The sequence below is a fragment of the Bidens hawaiensis genome, unplaced genomic scaffold (genome assembly GCF_021521415.1).
Source record: "Bidens hawaiensis isolate Kalapana, Puna unplaced genomic scaffold, B.hawaiensis_p1.1 tig00049734_1, whole genome shotgun sequence".
Classification (NCBI taxonomy): Eukaryota; Viridiplantae; Streptophyta; class Magnoliopsida; order Asterales; family Asteraceae; genus Bidens; species Bidens hawaiensis.
In genome coordinates, this window is record NW_027498897.1 from 1 (window position 1) to 15,645 (window position 15,645).

Sequence of the window (15,645 nt, forward strand, 5' to 3'; positions counted from 1 at the left end):
ATTTTCATGTTAGTTTTGCAATGAAGTATAATAAAAGCTAAGGTCAATCGCTTTAGATTGCTTGCTTGCTTTTGAGGCAACCTATTTTAACACATGATTAGTTATGTATTCCATTATCTAGAGTTGAAACAAAAAACAAAGTGAAACTATTAATTTTAATATGAAGGATAAAGTTACAAATAACATTACAAATATTGTATACAAAGAAATATTTAGAGATTTACGACTCTTCAACTTTTTATTTTCATATTATGTATTGTATAATTTATTCGATCATATATTATATCTTTATATATATTGAACATACTTTTTATATTTCAAGTTGTGTTATTATTTAATAATTTTATTTATTCTAACCCGTGTTTTACACGGGTACCTAATCTAGTATTAAATAAATAGGCGTCATGTGTCTGACAGGGTTCCCTTAACAAATTTACTGACTTGATTCCGTCAAAATAATATAATAAAATTTACAGCGACAGACGTGAAGAATATCGAGTTAAATGCTCGTGACGGGGATACAGTTTCTTTGGCCAAGTGGCGAATACTTAATCGGCTACATGACAGAAACGAAACTATGTACTATAAAGTGAGTGACTCGTAAAAAGTTATTTAAGGGAATATTAGACACACACAAGGTTCTTTTCGGGCCTGTGACCGTTAACATTATATCTACGTTACGACAGATTCTTATAAACAACATAAAGGAATACGCCCCGGTAGTGTACACTCCAACAGTAGGACTTGTTTGCCAGAAATACAGCGGATTGTTTAGAAGACCACGAGGGATGTATTTTAGCGCTGCTGATCGTGGCGAAATGATGGCCATGGTTTACAACTGGCCTTCTGAACAAGTATGCAAATTTTAAATACCTACTTTTTTATTATTATTATTTTTTTGTATAAATTTTTATTAAACTGAAAAGTAGTGATTATATCGAAACAGAAGGCAAGCGGGCAACAAGTTGCGCCGCTCCCTTTAAAATATTTTTATTTTGTAATAATAATATTTTATACTTTGACAGGTTGATATGATAGTTGTCACTGATGGAAGCCGAATAATGGGCCTTGGCGATCTAGGAGTTCAAGGGATCGGTATTGCAATAGGAAAAGTGGATCTATATGTTGCTGCAGCTGGAATAAATCCGCAGCGAGTAACATTTATCACATTATCCATTCCAAGATTTTGTGTGATCGTCTGTCACCGACTTTGTTTCTTTTAATAGGTGCTTCCTGTCATGATTGATGTCGGGACCAATAACGAGACGCTTCTTAAAGACCCCTTGTGTAAGGTTCTTATATTATTCTAGAATTTATATAGCATTTATAACTTATGAATATTTTTTTGTAGATTTGGGATTGCAAGAACACCGGCTTGAAGGTGACGAGTATGTATCCATTATTGATGAATTTATGGAGGCTGTGTTCAATCGTTGGCCCCACGTGATCGTGCAGGTATTAATGCCTGCAGTTAGGTTCAAAGGTTCTAGATGTGATGGTCTGATAAGTTGATAACATTTAGTTGTTTTCACATTCATTGGTTTAGTAATGAATGTTCCATGAAGATGCTTATCGCGTGCGATTTTATTATTTTAGTTTGAAAACTTTCAAGGCAAGTGGGCCTCGAAGTTACTGCATCGGTATAGGAATACTTACCGAATGTTCAATGACAACGTCCAGGTGAACACCTAGCACTTTTTAGGGAGAGTTTCCAACAAAAATCACCTTTAACTTGAAAACTCGTGAAAATATGTAGATTTTGCGGAAGTGCACATATGCATCTCATACAGGGTAAATATATGTAGATTACGAGCTACATATATGTACTTTCACAAGCTACACATTTTTTTAATTTCCTTTTTATTTTGGTAAAGTTTAGTAACATATAAAAACACAATGATAAATTTGAAATTAAAAAAAATAATGTCTAAAAGCAGGGCTGGCAATTGGCCATTGGGTACCTGCTTGATACGATAAGACCTATTTAGCAAAAAAAAAAAATACACTATACAATTTTTTATACTTTTTTAAACATATTTAAAATTAGGAGGCTAGAGTTTACCATTTCTCCTTCTTGATACATGTTGTTACATGAGACATATAACTGTCACGCTCAAACCACCAAAGCGAAGTGTTAAACGAGTCGTTTTCATGTTTGACACTAAAAGTGGTTTTCACAAGTTTTCAAGTATTATTAGTAATGCTATTATTATTTGTTAATCTAGTTTCATTATTTATTAATGTTTAGGGAACAGCAGGAATAGCAGTTGCTGGTCTTCTGGGAGCTGTACGAGCACAAGATAAGACGTTGATCGATTTCCCTAAGCAAAATATTGTCGTTGCGGGTGCCGGAAGGTATGATATTTGATGTATATATTTGAATCATTGAATTCCCATAATTATTCTTTTTGTTGCTTTTGTTTTTATTTTGTTATTTCTTATTTAGCCATAATATTCTGCAAGTGCAGTGAAGGACTTGGGCTGCTGAAGGCAGCCAGACGAACAATGGCACGAATATCGGGAAATAATAAACATGCTTTCGAGAGTGCAAGGAGTCAGTTCTGGGTAGTTGATGTCAATGTATGTATGCCATTTAATCATTCATTGATCCATCAAGCATCATACATATTACATGTGGCAATTTTGATCCATTTACATCAAAACATATCAACTTGGGGTGTGTTTTATCTTTTATCGGGTCAAACTGGTTGACATTATTTGAGAGTAAAGTAGCAAACTGCGGTTTTCATCTTTGCGGTTTGTCCAAATCGGCGGTTTTAGTCAAATAGTTTCAAATTTGCGATTTTCGTCTCTGTGGCTTCATTTCACTCACAATTAAACCTGAATTCATCAACCCGTTAAGTCTGGTTGTTAAACCCATCAACATGCCCCTCACGTGAGGGGCAGCTTTATCCTTTTTCTCCCCAAATAACCCCAGTCTTAATTCGCAAGCCCCCTCACCTGAGGGGCTTGGGTGTATTTGGGGGGAATTTGGAAAAAAGGACAAAACCCCCCCTCACATGCGCTGATGAGTTTAACGACCAGACTTAATGGGATTAGTGAATTCGGGTTTAATTGCAAGTTAAATAAAACCACAAAAACGAAAATCACAAATTTATAACTATTGGACTAAAACCGCATATTTGTACAAACCATAGATACGTCACTCTTTATTTGAAAAGTCGTTAATGCTGTTTCATTAAGAAAAAGTTGATATTTTACTATAATCATATTTAACACATTAATTATTTAAAAAACATAAAAGTGCTCACGGATCATACAGGGCCTGATCACAGAAGAGCGTAATAATATCGACGACGATATCAAGTCATTTGCAAAGAAGAGCAAAGAGATTAAGCGGCGAGGACTCAGTGAAGGAGCAAGTTTATTAGAAGTGGTGCGTATCACATATAATATATATGCATACGCACACGCACTTGTTTTTATTCCACTATATGTGCACAATTTATTGATAAGATATTGGATATTTTGTGGTACTCAGGTGCAGGAAGTGAAGCCTGATGTACTCGTCGGGTTGTCTGCAGTCGGTGGCTTGTTTACTAATGAGGTATAATCTTATATCTACTTTTCGGTTTTTTGTTTCGTTTTGGTCGGTTTGTTCAGTTTTGTTTCAGTTGGGTTCCAGTTTTTTAGTTTCGTCTTGATTAATTTTTCAGGTTCTGATCAATTCGGTTCAGCTTTGGTTTTTTGTTTCGTTTTCGTCGACTTTTCGGCTTCAATTCGTTTCTCGGGTTTTTTTTTTTATTTTTTATTTTTGTAACGAGGACAACAAAGGAAAGGTTTTAGTTTTTTACTTTTTTTGTTTTTGATTTATATTTTGAGTTATGATTTTTTTATTAATTTTTTTGTTTTTTTTCTTTGGAGGGGTTTTTGATCTTAATAAAAAACCCTCAAAAAAATTCAATAAAAAAAACCATAAATCAAAATATAAATCAAAAATGAAAAAAAAAACAAAAACGTTTCCTCCGTTGTCCTCATTAAAAAAAAAACACCCGACCTGAAACCTGTTTTGACCCATTCCGACCCGGCCCATTCTGACCCAACCTGTTGACCCTAACCCGTTCCAACCCGAGCCAAAACAACCGTTTTTTTAATTGACCAAATCCAGCCCTAACCCGTTTCGACTCTAACCCGTTCCAACCCATGACCCGTTTCGACTCAACCCATTTGCCACCCTTAGTATTTAATAACTAAAAGTCTAAAACACGTTATGAGGTATAACTGTATAAGTACAACATTCCATTTATAATTTCATTTATTTATTTTTGCGTAGGTATTGGACGCGTTGAAAGGTTCGACTTCAAGCAGACCGGCAATATTTGCACTGTCAAATCCCACAACAAAAGGTATGTTTAAAAGTTAAAACCATTAATCAACATGACCTGTATTATGAGCTTTTAATGTTTCAAAATTTTGTTACATGACAGTTGAATGCAGCCCTGAAGACGCATTTTCTATTGTGGGTAAACACATTATATATGCAAGTGGAAGCCCGTTTAAGGATGTGGATCTTGGTCTGTTTTCTAACCTTTTTCTGATTTAAATTTCATCATTTTAATTTCTGCATGTTGTAACACGAAAACTTGATTGCAGGAAACGGAGAGATTGGATACTGCAACCAGGGAAACAATATGTATCTCTTTCCCGGGTCAGTTCATGATATCTCCAGTCACTATTTATAAAAGTGCTTTTTTTTATTGCTTTAACTACTATTTATCTGACTAAATCTTGAACTGCAGCATTGGTCTTGGTACCCTGCTGTCTGGTGCGAGAATAATCTCAGACGGCATGTTGCAGGCTGCAGCCGAGTGGTAACTTTCTTGTTGGTCTGTTTTGTTAATTATACTTTGTTTTGATGTGCTAATTTGGTAACTATAAGGGGTGGCAAATGTTACCCATTGGGTTGAATGGGATGTAATAAAATGCATATAATGGGTCAGGATGGGTCAAACTAAAAAAAGAAAATGATTGAAATGGGTCAAAACGGGTTGACATTTCTTGAGTTTTTTTTTAATGGAACGAGAAAAACGGAGGAAACTTTTTAGTTTTTTTTAGTTTTTGATTTATATTTCGAGTTATGATTTTTTAATTTTTTTTTTAATATTTTAATGAGGGGTTTCTGAAATCTCAACCCATTTTGACCCATTTCAAAAACCCCTCATTAAAAAATTTTAAAAAAAATAATTAAAAAATCATAACTCGAAATATAAATAAAAAACTAAAAAAGTAAAAAAACTAAAAAGTTTCCTCCGTTTTTCTCGTTTCATTAAAAAAAAAAACTCAAGAAATGTCAACCCGTTTCAGTCCTTTTCTTTTTTTAGTTTGACCCATTCTGACCCATTATATATATTTTATTACAACCTATTCAACCCATGGGTCACATTTGCCACCCCTAGTAATTATGGACGGTCGAACCGGTTAAATTGTCAGTTTATCGAAATGACATTTTTTAATTTTCATAAATTTTTATTGCATTTCACACTCCAAAAATGCTTAATAACACTGTTGTCAAACCTGCAGCCTAGCTGAGTATATGACTGAGGTTCACAAAGGAATTATATACCCTCCGATATCAAGGTACGAAGTTATGAACTCTAAACAAACGGGACCTTATTTTGTATAAAGACAGTTATGATATACATTATACAATATGTCACATTTGCACTTCAGAATACGCGATATAACAAAAGCTGTAGCTGCTGCTGTGATTAAGGAAGCAGTAGAAGAGCACCTAGCAGAAGGATATCGCGAAATGAGCTATCGCGATCTCAAGAGGCTAAATAAGGTATCTTAAATTTTTGTGTGTAATCATTTCAATATTATTATAATAATGATCTAAATTTCTGAAGGCCTGCAATCCTTTTTGACTGTTTAAAATAAGTAATGCATGCTGGCATGGTGCATTGCAGCATTGGTATTTATGTTTAAAAATATTACTATATTATTATTATTATTATTATTAGGTATATTAGTTTTTATTAATCCCAACTATCGTCTTTTGGTCACTACCGGTCCCAACTAACGAACTTGCCACGGTCCCAGCTTTTAACGTATTTGTTCCTAACGGTCTGCAACTAACAGAATCCTAACGTCGTTAGTTTCAAGTCGCCGGAAAAACGTTTTTTACCGGAAAACTCAATTTTTCCCCGAAAACTCAACAGTTTCGTCCCAAACATCTTGGTAACTTTGTACCGGACCTTTAGGAACCTTTTTCTAGTAAAAGCCCCAATTATTGAGGTCGCCGGAAACCCTAGAACCATCGTCGGAATCGGTTGATGGTGCTCAAGTGGTGGTAGTTGGTTGGCGGTGAGTCAATTGGTGGTGGTTGCAGTGTTCAGGTGATGTTTTTCGACAACAAATTTGGCTTTTCCGGCAAAAACGTTTTTCCAACGACCTGAAACTAACGGCATTAGGATTCTGTTAGTCCCGCACCATTAGGAACAAATACGTTAAAAGTTGGGACTGTCTGCAGCCAATTCATTAGTTGGGATCGACAGTAACCAAAAGGCAATAGTTGGGATTAATAAAAACAATATACCTTATTATTATTATTATTAAGTACACAACTAACATAAGTACTTAACTATATATTTGCCATTATATGATGTGATTTAATTTTTCAGGAGGAAATTCTTTTGCATGTTGAGAACAATATGTGGCAGCCTGATTACCCAACATTGATATACAAGAATGATTAAACATTAAACACTACATCAATCCACAACACAATAGAAAACAAACTGGAAATAAAAGCCGGTGAATTTTGTATCATTAGTCTGAAACCGGTTGCAGGATGCATAGAAAACAGCCCGGTTGGTTCCATGACGTTTCTTCGCAACGATAGTCATACTTCCTTGGGTATGATTTACTAGTAATTTACATTTTTCGTGCATATGAAATAATCTGACAAACGGGTTTGGTAACGGGTCAAAATAAATAACGTTTTGTACGGGTCGTATGAGGTTGGATTGATATGAAATACTTTGTCTACAATTAATATTTCTTTAATAAACAAATAGCTTTCATTTTGAGCTATTTATCATTTTATTTGTTAACCCATTAGAGATAAAATATAACCTGAATTGACCTGATGCACAGTCTCATATTATATTATTTCTATTTTAAAAGTTTCATAATTTATGATATCGGTCTTTTTTAACGCAGCAATGGATGAGCATTCGAACACAATCTTCAAGGCGCTAGAGAGTAAAGACATTCCTTTGATTGTATTTTAAGATGCATTTTTAATGTAAAACTTCTATCTAAATGAAAGTTATGCCTTTTACAAGGTTCAATTTATGTTTGAAATGATATAATGGTTAACCATGGCTTCTACTTTGAAAAAAAATTATTTCTTATATCTTTATTAAGTGTAATTATTTTGATTTTAAAAATGCTCACTTGTTTAGTACGTTATTATTGTCATACATGTATACGAGTTGTAAAAGACGTTACCTGTTCTTTTTTACTCTTCAAGGATCGGGTTTTTGTTACTAAGCTTTTAATATCATGAATTTGGTCTAGATATGATAATTACTAACATTACCGGAAATGACACGAAAATACTTAGGTTTTGGTTTATCGTTTATAACTAACTAATTAAAGAAAAATACAAGCAACATTATATATGTTTGAACTTTGTGTTGCATACCTATACATTTAATAATTTATTATTATTTTTTTATGTATAATACGTTATAACTTTTTTTTAGAACGACGTCTTTCTTTTTGTGTTTAGGTTGTTGCATTCTCTAATTTGAAAAGCTCCGTTGCCCTGCTCTGGCCAGACTATGTTGTCTTAACTGGACCCACACTTCAGAGTTTGGCTTGAGCGTTCTCTTGAGAAACCATAATGCCGGTTGTCACTTGGCAGTGCTGTTCCGCCACAGCATAACTCTCTGACGTAACACATGGTGGGACGGAAACTCAGGTGGGCTAGGGATCTGAATTGATATCCTCTCAAGGTCTAGCTAAAAATTTAATTGTCAATATCCACCCAAAATGACACAAGTGAGAATCGAACTTAAGTATTCGCTGAAGAATCTAAGTCTTCCTGCCACTAGGCCACAAGAAAGATATATTATACCCGATCAAAACTCGAACCCGACCCTCAGCAAAACCGATAAAAACTCAGTAAAATCGGCAAAACCAGGTAAAAAGTTTGACCATATCTAAATCAGTTCCTACCTTATCTGATTCTTGACTTTATTGACCAAACAAAAAACTAGTTCATACCCGATTCTGGTTTCTTAAAAACTCCTTTGCCAACCTCTACATCAATGTTTTCATAACCGGATCAGATAGCGAACCGGACAAGAGGTTCACCGGTTCAACCGGTTGAACAACTTTTCTCCTAAAAACGATTAAGGCTGAAAAATAAATTTTTTTAAAAAAAATATATCTTTTTTCATAATAATCCGGTTCAATCGGTCCGATTTCAGAGTTAGACCGGTGAACCGGTTCAAACCAGCCGGTTTTCTAAAAACCGAACGATCTACATACAACCGAATCCCGGTGAGCTGCCCCGATCCGGTCTCAATTATATTTCTCTACATCTTATTAAGTCCTAAAATGAAATTATATAAAAGGTGGACCCACCCGACCCGAGCCTATGCCAATTCAAATTCAAAAAATATTCCAACCATTCGGAGTCGGTATCCAACCCAACCCAAATAATATAAAATAAAAAGAGTAAAAATTTTATTTCAAAACCCCCAAAAACACACACACTTCCAATTCCAATTCCAATTCCAATTCCAATTCCAGTCATACATACCTTTTGTATTCGATTCCATTCCATCACGACCAATTCTCCTTCAATATCTCTCTCTCTAGATTTCATCAACACAATTAAAATCTTATAGATCTCATCTATCTCTCTCTCCTAGGGTTTCCGATTATGGCGACTATGCAGAGCTTGATCGGTATGGTCAACCGTATACAACGAGCTTGTACTGCTCTCGGTGACTACGGCGGCGGCGACTCTAGCTTCGCTTCGCTTTGGGATGCTCTTCCGTCCGTTGCCGTTGTCGGCGGTCAGGTATATTATTCTCTCTGATCTCGTTTATTCGTAATTATTGTTTAATTTTAGTTATCGATACTGTTATACAGGTGCTTTTGTTTCAGTATGTGAAATTATAGATTGAAATTGTTCGATCCGGTTGATTGAGTTTAATTAGGCTTTAGTTAGGTTTAGCTATCGGTTGTCTAGTTGTTTTTGCTGAGGATAGAGGTTTGATAGCTAAACGTTAGGCTGTGAAGTTAGTAAACGAATGAACGTGAGCAAAGTGTTTTGTTGATTTAGTTGAACGGACGGAGATAGGCATATGTTTTGTTGGTTCATTTATGTTTGTGAACGTGAACGTCAGTTTATGTTTGTTTATTTATTTATGAAGTTAGTAAACGAACGGACGTGAACAGAAGGTTTTGTTTAATTAGAAGGATGGAGATAGACACGTTTTGTCCGTTCGATTATGTTCGTGAACATGAATGTCTGTTTATGTTAGTTTGTTTTTGTTTGTTTTTATTTTAATAAATATATAGGTAGTTATGCTTAAGTAAATATAAACGTAAAAGGGGCTTGTGATGGATTAGACTTGTTTGTTTCATCGTTTGTGTTCACTAATGCTAACTTATGTGTTTGGTTAATTAATAATTATGTTCATTGGTGTTCGTTTGTGTTTGTTCAATTATGCTTGTTTAAGTTTGTTTGTTTATGTTCAATTTTGTTTGTTTACGTTCACGAACTTTTCGTTTAGGTTTTAAACAAAGACATGAACATATCCATTTTCTTAATGAATGAACATGAACAAAACAATTTGTTTTATTATACGCTTGTCTTCGTGCTTGGGTAAAGTTAAATGTTTGTGTTCGTTAGGTTCGTTTACAGGCTTATTGACAACGGAAGATGATAACATGTTATACTGTGACACTTGAGAGACTGTAAATTTAGCAGTATTAATGAAGAAAGCATAAGTGAAAGTGATTTATTTAGGAAAATTGGATATGAAACTTTTGTTCGAGTTTAAGTTGTTTTTATAACCAAGTGTAGCTCATTTATGTAGTTTTATATTATCTAATTGTTTTGTGTTTACTTGTATATTAATCTGCAATTGACCTGATACTAGAGTTCTGGAAAGTCTTCGGTGTTGGAGAGTATTGTGGGGAGAGATTTTCTTCCTAGAGGATCTGGTTAGTTGTTTACTTCACATTTTGTATACGTTTTATTGTTTTAATGGTCTTATTATTAACTTTGTCGTGTTCATTGATGCATTTAATCAGTATTTTGTATCTGTTTTAGGGATTGTTACAAGGCGTCCCTTGGTGTTGCAGTTACACCAGACAGAAGGCAGGCAAGAAGAGTATGCTGAATTTGGTCATTTGCCGCGCAAGCGTTTCACTGATTTTGGTATGTTACTGATATGGATTATTATTTTTTCTAAATATGATTGTGTAAACATGTTCTGTGCATTGTCATTAGCTTGCCATGTTCTTCACTATCACTTTTTTTTAAAGACAGTATTATACTTTAATGTCTTCTGCATGTTTTTTATGTTAGTTTGAGATGCTGATGCGTTATTATTTAACCTTATTGCAGCTTTGGTACGTAAAGAAATTCAAGATGAAACAGACAGAATTACAGGGAAGACAAAGCAAATCTCTCCGATCCCAATTCATCTCAGTATATACTCGCCAGATGGTGCGTTTGTTAAATATACATTATGTGGGCTTGTACTAGTATTTTTCATTTGTTTTAACCTTTTCAAGCGCTTATCCTGAGCCAACCACTGGTTTTGGCATATTTGTTTTTTTAATAATGCTAATGTTTCAACGATCTTTCCCTATTCTTCCAGTTGTTAACCTGACCTTAGTTGATTTACCTGGGTTGACGAAAGTTGCTGTTGGTATGTTCTCTCTATCTTTTTTTGTAATTATTGGATTATATGGTTGCACCGAGCCTCATCTGATATGAAATGCACTTTATTTTCAGAGGGACAGTCTGAAACTATAGTCGAAGATATTGAAAATATGGTTCGGCTTTACGTTGAGAAGGTATGGCTAATTTATGATTTATATGTGACAAGTATTACTGGTTCTTTCTTTTATACATCTATGTGGATGCTTCTTTGAGTACAATGAGTCTAATTTTGCTTTGTGTCAGTTGCATGAAGATATATATACATATATATATATATATATATATAGGGGAGGGATATTTTGAGAACCATGTTGAGTTTTAAGAACTTAAGAACTCAATTCTAGGCCACACATTTAATTAAATGGATTGGAATATGTGGTTGAGATTAAATCTGGCAAAAAAGTCAAAGTAGGAGAGAGAATAAACATGTAAGTGGTTACACTAACTTTTACGTCCGTTAAACATGTGTAAAAAGTCGACTCGGTGCGTAAAAAATTCTGTAATTTTTTTACGAGTATGTAACTTACATATATTACGCATGTGTAAAAAAAATTCGAAAAAAAAATCGTTACACTGAGTTCTTTCAAGTTCTTAAAACTCAAAGTGGTTCTTAATTGACATCTCCCCTATATATATATATATATATATCCTATATATATATATATAGTTAACTAATTATATGTAATCAATGTGGTGTTGTAGTTGTAGTTGATGATATCATTGTAATCAATTCAGTGCTCATGAAGCAATTATCTTTTCAAAGGAATATGTGTCATCTGGTGTGCAGAATGACCAATATTCAGTTATATAGATTAAAGCTTGTGCAAGATATGTACATTAGGTGGATGATTAGTGATACTCTCATATGTCTTCCTTTATTTCTTTTTCTTTTTTTAGGGTTTTGTGAAGTTTGAATAAACTTGTCTGGTATATCAAGTAACTAGATATTTGCTAATATAGTAATATGAACAATCATGGATAATGATTAATATATAAATAACTGCCGTTTTGTTTCAATTGATTTTTTGACTGATATTTGATGTTGTACAAATGTTGAAATTGACCCTTAAAGAGTTAGTGATGTAAACTATGGACTGAAATCAGAGTTATTAATTTTATTCAGTGGTTACTAATAGGCATATGCGTAAATTAACATAAGAAGTTAAAAAAACTTGCGAAAAAGGAAGTGGCATTATTTTTGGAATGGAAGAAGTAATCAATTGTTTTTTACAGCCAAACTCTATCATACTAGCAATATCTCCTGCTAATCAAGATATTGCGACATCTGACGCAATTAAACTTGCCAAGGAAGTGGACCCTTCAGGTATTTTTTTAATTCACTGCTGGTAGAAAAGTCTGTTTTTCATAATTTTCTTTTCATTTTGTGTGTTTCTTAACTTGATTAGGTGAACGGACCTTTGGTGTGCTGACAAAGCTTGATCTGATGGACAAAGGAACTAATGCTTTGGATGTGAGTTATTATCACTCTGAATTATATTTTTAACTTTTTGAGTTTATTGTCGAATTAAAAGTTTGTTTCACTTAATGTGGTTCTGATGTTGATATTCTTTTTATATAAGGTTCTTGAAGGCAGAGCTTATCGTCTACAACATCCTTGGGTTGGGATTGTGAACAGATCCCAAGCTGATATCAACAAAAATACTGATATGATGTACGCAAGGCGAAGGGAGCGTGAATACTTTGCTACAAGTCCTGACTATGGTCATTTGGCCCATAAAATGGGTTCAGAGTATTTGGCAAAACTTCTATCTCAGGTATACTTCACTGATATTCAGTCTATGATCTTTTTCACTAGATGGTGAAATTGTAATATTTGTAACTAGAGATCATAATCCTTTCTTTTTTGTAGCATTTGGAAAAAGTAATCAAATCAAAAATACCAAGTATTACTTCCATGATCAACAAAGGTATTGAGGAGATGGAAGCTGAGTTGGACCGTCTTGGTAGGCCAATTGCAGTAGATGCAGGGGTTAGTAGCTTTTTAACATGCGATTGATTAACATTATAGTAGCGTAATATACTTTTTTTTAAATTCTTTTTAACTGCTTTATTTCAGGCACAATTGTACACCATCTTGGAACTTTGTCGTGCTTTTGACAAAATATTCAAGGAGCATCTAGATGGAGGGTAGGCATAGTTATTAACTTCAAGTTTGGCCAAATATTGGTCAATATGGGTTATTTTTATGCATAATATATGTAAGTTTGCATTTGATTGAATTAGTGTTGAGTGTTATCTCAGGCGGCCTGGAGGTGACAAAATTTATGGAGTGTTTGACAACCAGCTTCCTGCTGCTGTGAGGAAACTTCCATTTGATAGACACCTTTCTCTACAAAATGTTAGGAGAATTGTTTCAGAGGCAGATGGTTACCAGCCTCACTTAATTGCTCCTGAGCAAGGTTACCGACGCCTTATCGAGGGCTCATTGAATTATTTCAGAGGACCTGCTGAAGCTTCCGTTGATGCAGTAACTAACTTTTTTTAACCTCAGATTTTATATATTTTAATGTTAACGTTGAACTACACTACTTATTCTGGAACATTCTGTAGGTACATTTTGTCCTGAAAGAACTTGTTAGGAAGTCAATTGGAGAAACTGAGGTCAGACATAACAAGCTTATTATTTATTGTTGTTGGTTATTATTGGTTTTGGTAAAACACTAGTTGCATTCTTCTTAAGAGGTGGCGAAATGGACATGTTAATATTTATGTTTTTAATGAATAAATACTTTGCCGAATATGATTGCAATTTATGTAAAATATTTCAATAATAATCTAATTTTTGTTATAACAATGATTTAGGAGGCATTATGCTGTAAACGAAGCGAACAAACACAAACAGAGCATAACTTTTAACCGAACACACGATTGAACAAGCAATTGTCACATTCTTGTTTGTGTTTGTTCACTAACAAAATGAGTGTGTTTGTTTACGTTCTTTCGTTAATGGCATATTGAATGAACATAACTAAATATAGATGAAAGGACATAACATGAACACCAATTACTGAACGTCTGTTCGTTTGCAGGACAACTCTAAGAATACTCTGGGCAACTTTTGAGTCGCTTTTTAGCTAATGTTTTCACTTTAAAATGAATTGTAAATTGCCACTTTTTAAGTCTTGTTTAAAAGGTGACAATCTTTTAATTCTTTGGTCGTAACAGGAGTTGAGGCGGTTTCTGCAATCTGCTCTTGCTGCAGCTGCTGGTGAATCACTGGAAAAATTTCGTGACGAAAGTAAGAAGACGGTTGTTCGTTTGGTGGAAATGGAATCTTCATACTTAACTGTCGACTTCTTCCGCAAACTACCTCAAGAAATTGGGCAAGTAGGACCTGCTGGCGCTCCCCCACCGGGTCCGGGAGATCGGCGGGCCTCATCTGCAGACCGTAAAAACCCACCTCCACCACCTCCAGAGCGTGGAATTCCCGCTGCAGATCGTGCAAATGCAGTTGACCCGTTAGGGGACCGTTATGCAGATAATCATTTCAGGAGGATAGGTTCAAATGTGTCTTCTTATATTGGTATGGTGTCAGATACACTCAGGAGCACGATTCCGAAGGCGGTTGTTTATTGCCAAGTTAAAGAAGCCAAGCAGAATTTACTCAATTACTTCTACACCCAAATTGGGAAAAAGGAGGTATTATTGTTTTACATCTATAACTTTTAATAATCCTAGTGAGCACTTGTGTAAATGCGTTTGATTTGAAACTCGGGTTATATATATATATATGTTGTTACAGACTAGGCCTCGTTATTAACTTTTACTTTTTAATTATTGGAGTTCATAAATAATTATATGAATGGTAATAATCTATTTAAGAAAGCAAATTAGGAGGTTTTATTCATTCGACCCGTTAGTTATAATGGGCCAAAAAGGTCGATCTGTATCACACACGATTGTTTTTTTGTTTTTGTTTTTTTTAAATTCATCTTTGTTTATGAAGCTTAACTATGCAAAATGTTTTTTTTTTCAGGGTAAACAGCTTGCAGAATTACTAGACGAAGACCCAACTTTAATGTCAAAGAGACAAGATATTGCAAAAAGGCTCGAATTATACAAGGTGTCGAGGGACGAGATTGAAGCGGTATCATGGGTACGCTGATTATGATGTTAGGGGGAGGGGTAAAAACCGGTTCTTAATTTTTGTTGGTCATTGTTTCACACTTATTATTCTTGCGTTGGGTTTGGGTATGCGACGGTTGATTCTGTATTTCGTTTAGACTTAAGAGTATGTGTAGTAGATCTATAGAAACGTTATCATTTCCTGATCCATTGGTTGAATGTGTCAGGGGAGTTATACGAAATTGGTTTGTTGGAGTTCGCGGTGTAGCGACGTTAAAAACCTTTAGTTTAGTTTCTACCTGTTTTGTTGTTGACTGTTTTGGAGTTTTATGAACTCCATGAATAGCTCAGAGGTAGTGATGGACACCTTTGATCTCAACGTCTCTTAGCCATTAATGATAATAGGAACGAAAGGCGGGTCGGTGCAAGAGGGAAATGTTTAGGTCCGTTTGACCCATTTGGATCCTTTCTGATATTAAAAGGTCCACAACAAAGTTATCAGTGCTTTGGTTTTACCAGCCATGCAAGGGTAATATGGTCAATTGGGTGTAATCATTAATTAAACTTAGCAAATCGCAAGCATGTTGAGGTCCATGACTCTGCTCCACGATATACTTTTT

At 34.6% G+C, this 15,645-nt stretch overlaps 1 protein-coding gene and 1 pseudogene across 1 annotated transcript; both read left to right on the top strand.

The window, feature by feature from the left end:
* Positions 1-417: 417 nt before the first annotated feature.
* LOC143598176 (NAD-dependent malic enzyme, mitochondrial-like) lies at positions 418-6,719 on the top strand (annotated as a pseudogene).
* Positions 6,720-8,920: 2,201 nt separating this feature from the next.
* Positions 8,921-15,266, top strand: LOC143598177 (phragmoplastin DRP1E-like). The gene is made up of 15 exons (XM_077076466.1): positions 8,921-9,061; positions 10,149-10,212; positions 10,322-10,429; positions 10,619-10,720; positions 10,875-10,925; positions 11,012-11,073; positions 12,173-12,263; positions 12,346-12,410; positions 12,520-12,714; positions 12,810-12,929; positions 13,017-13,087; positions 13,202-13,427; positions 13,511-13,561; positions 14,126-14,599; positions 14,937-15,266. Exons 1-15 carry the CDS (start codon positions 8,921-8,923, stop codon positions 15,063-15,065), a joined length of 1,950 nt encoding a protein of 649 aa, XP_076932581.1. The 3' UTR covers positions 15,066-15,266.
* Positions 15,267-15,645: the final 379 nt, after the last annotated feature.

Coding starts and splice junctions, on each gene's coding strand:
- LOC143598177 (XM_077076466.1), top strand. CDS start 8,921: ATGGCGACTATGCAGAGCTTGATCGGTATGGTCAACCGTATACAACGA. Junction 9,062..10,148: donor TTGCCGTTGTCGGCGGTCAG/GTATATTATTCT, acceptor ACCTGATACTAG/AGTTCTGGAAAGTCTTCGGT. Junction 13,428..13,510: donor CTGAAGCTTCCGTTGATGCA/GTAACTAACTTT, acceptor AACATTCTGTAG/GTACATTTTGTCCTGAAAGA.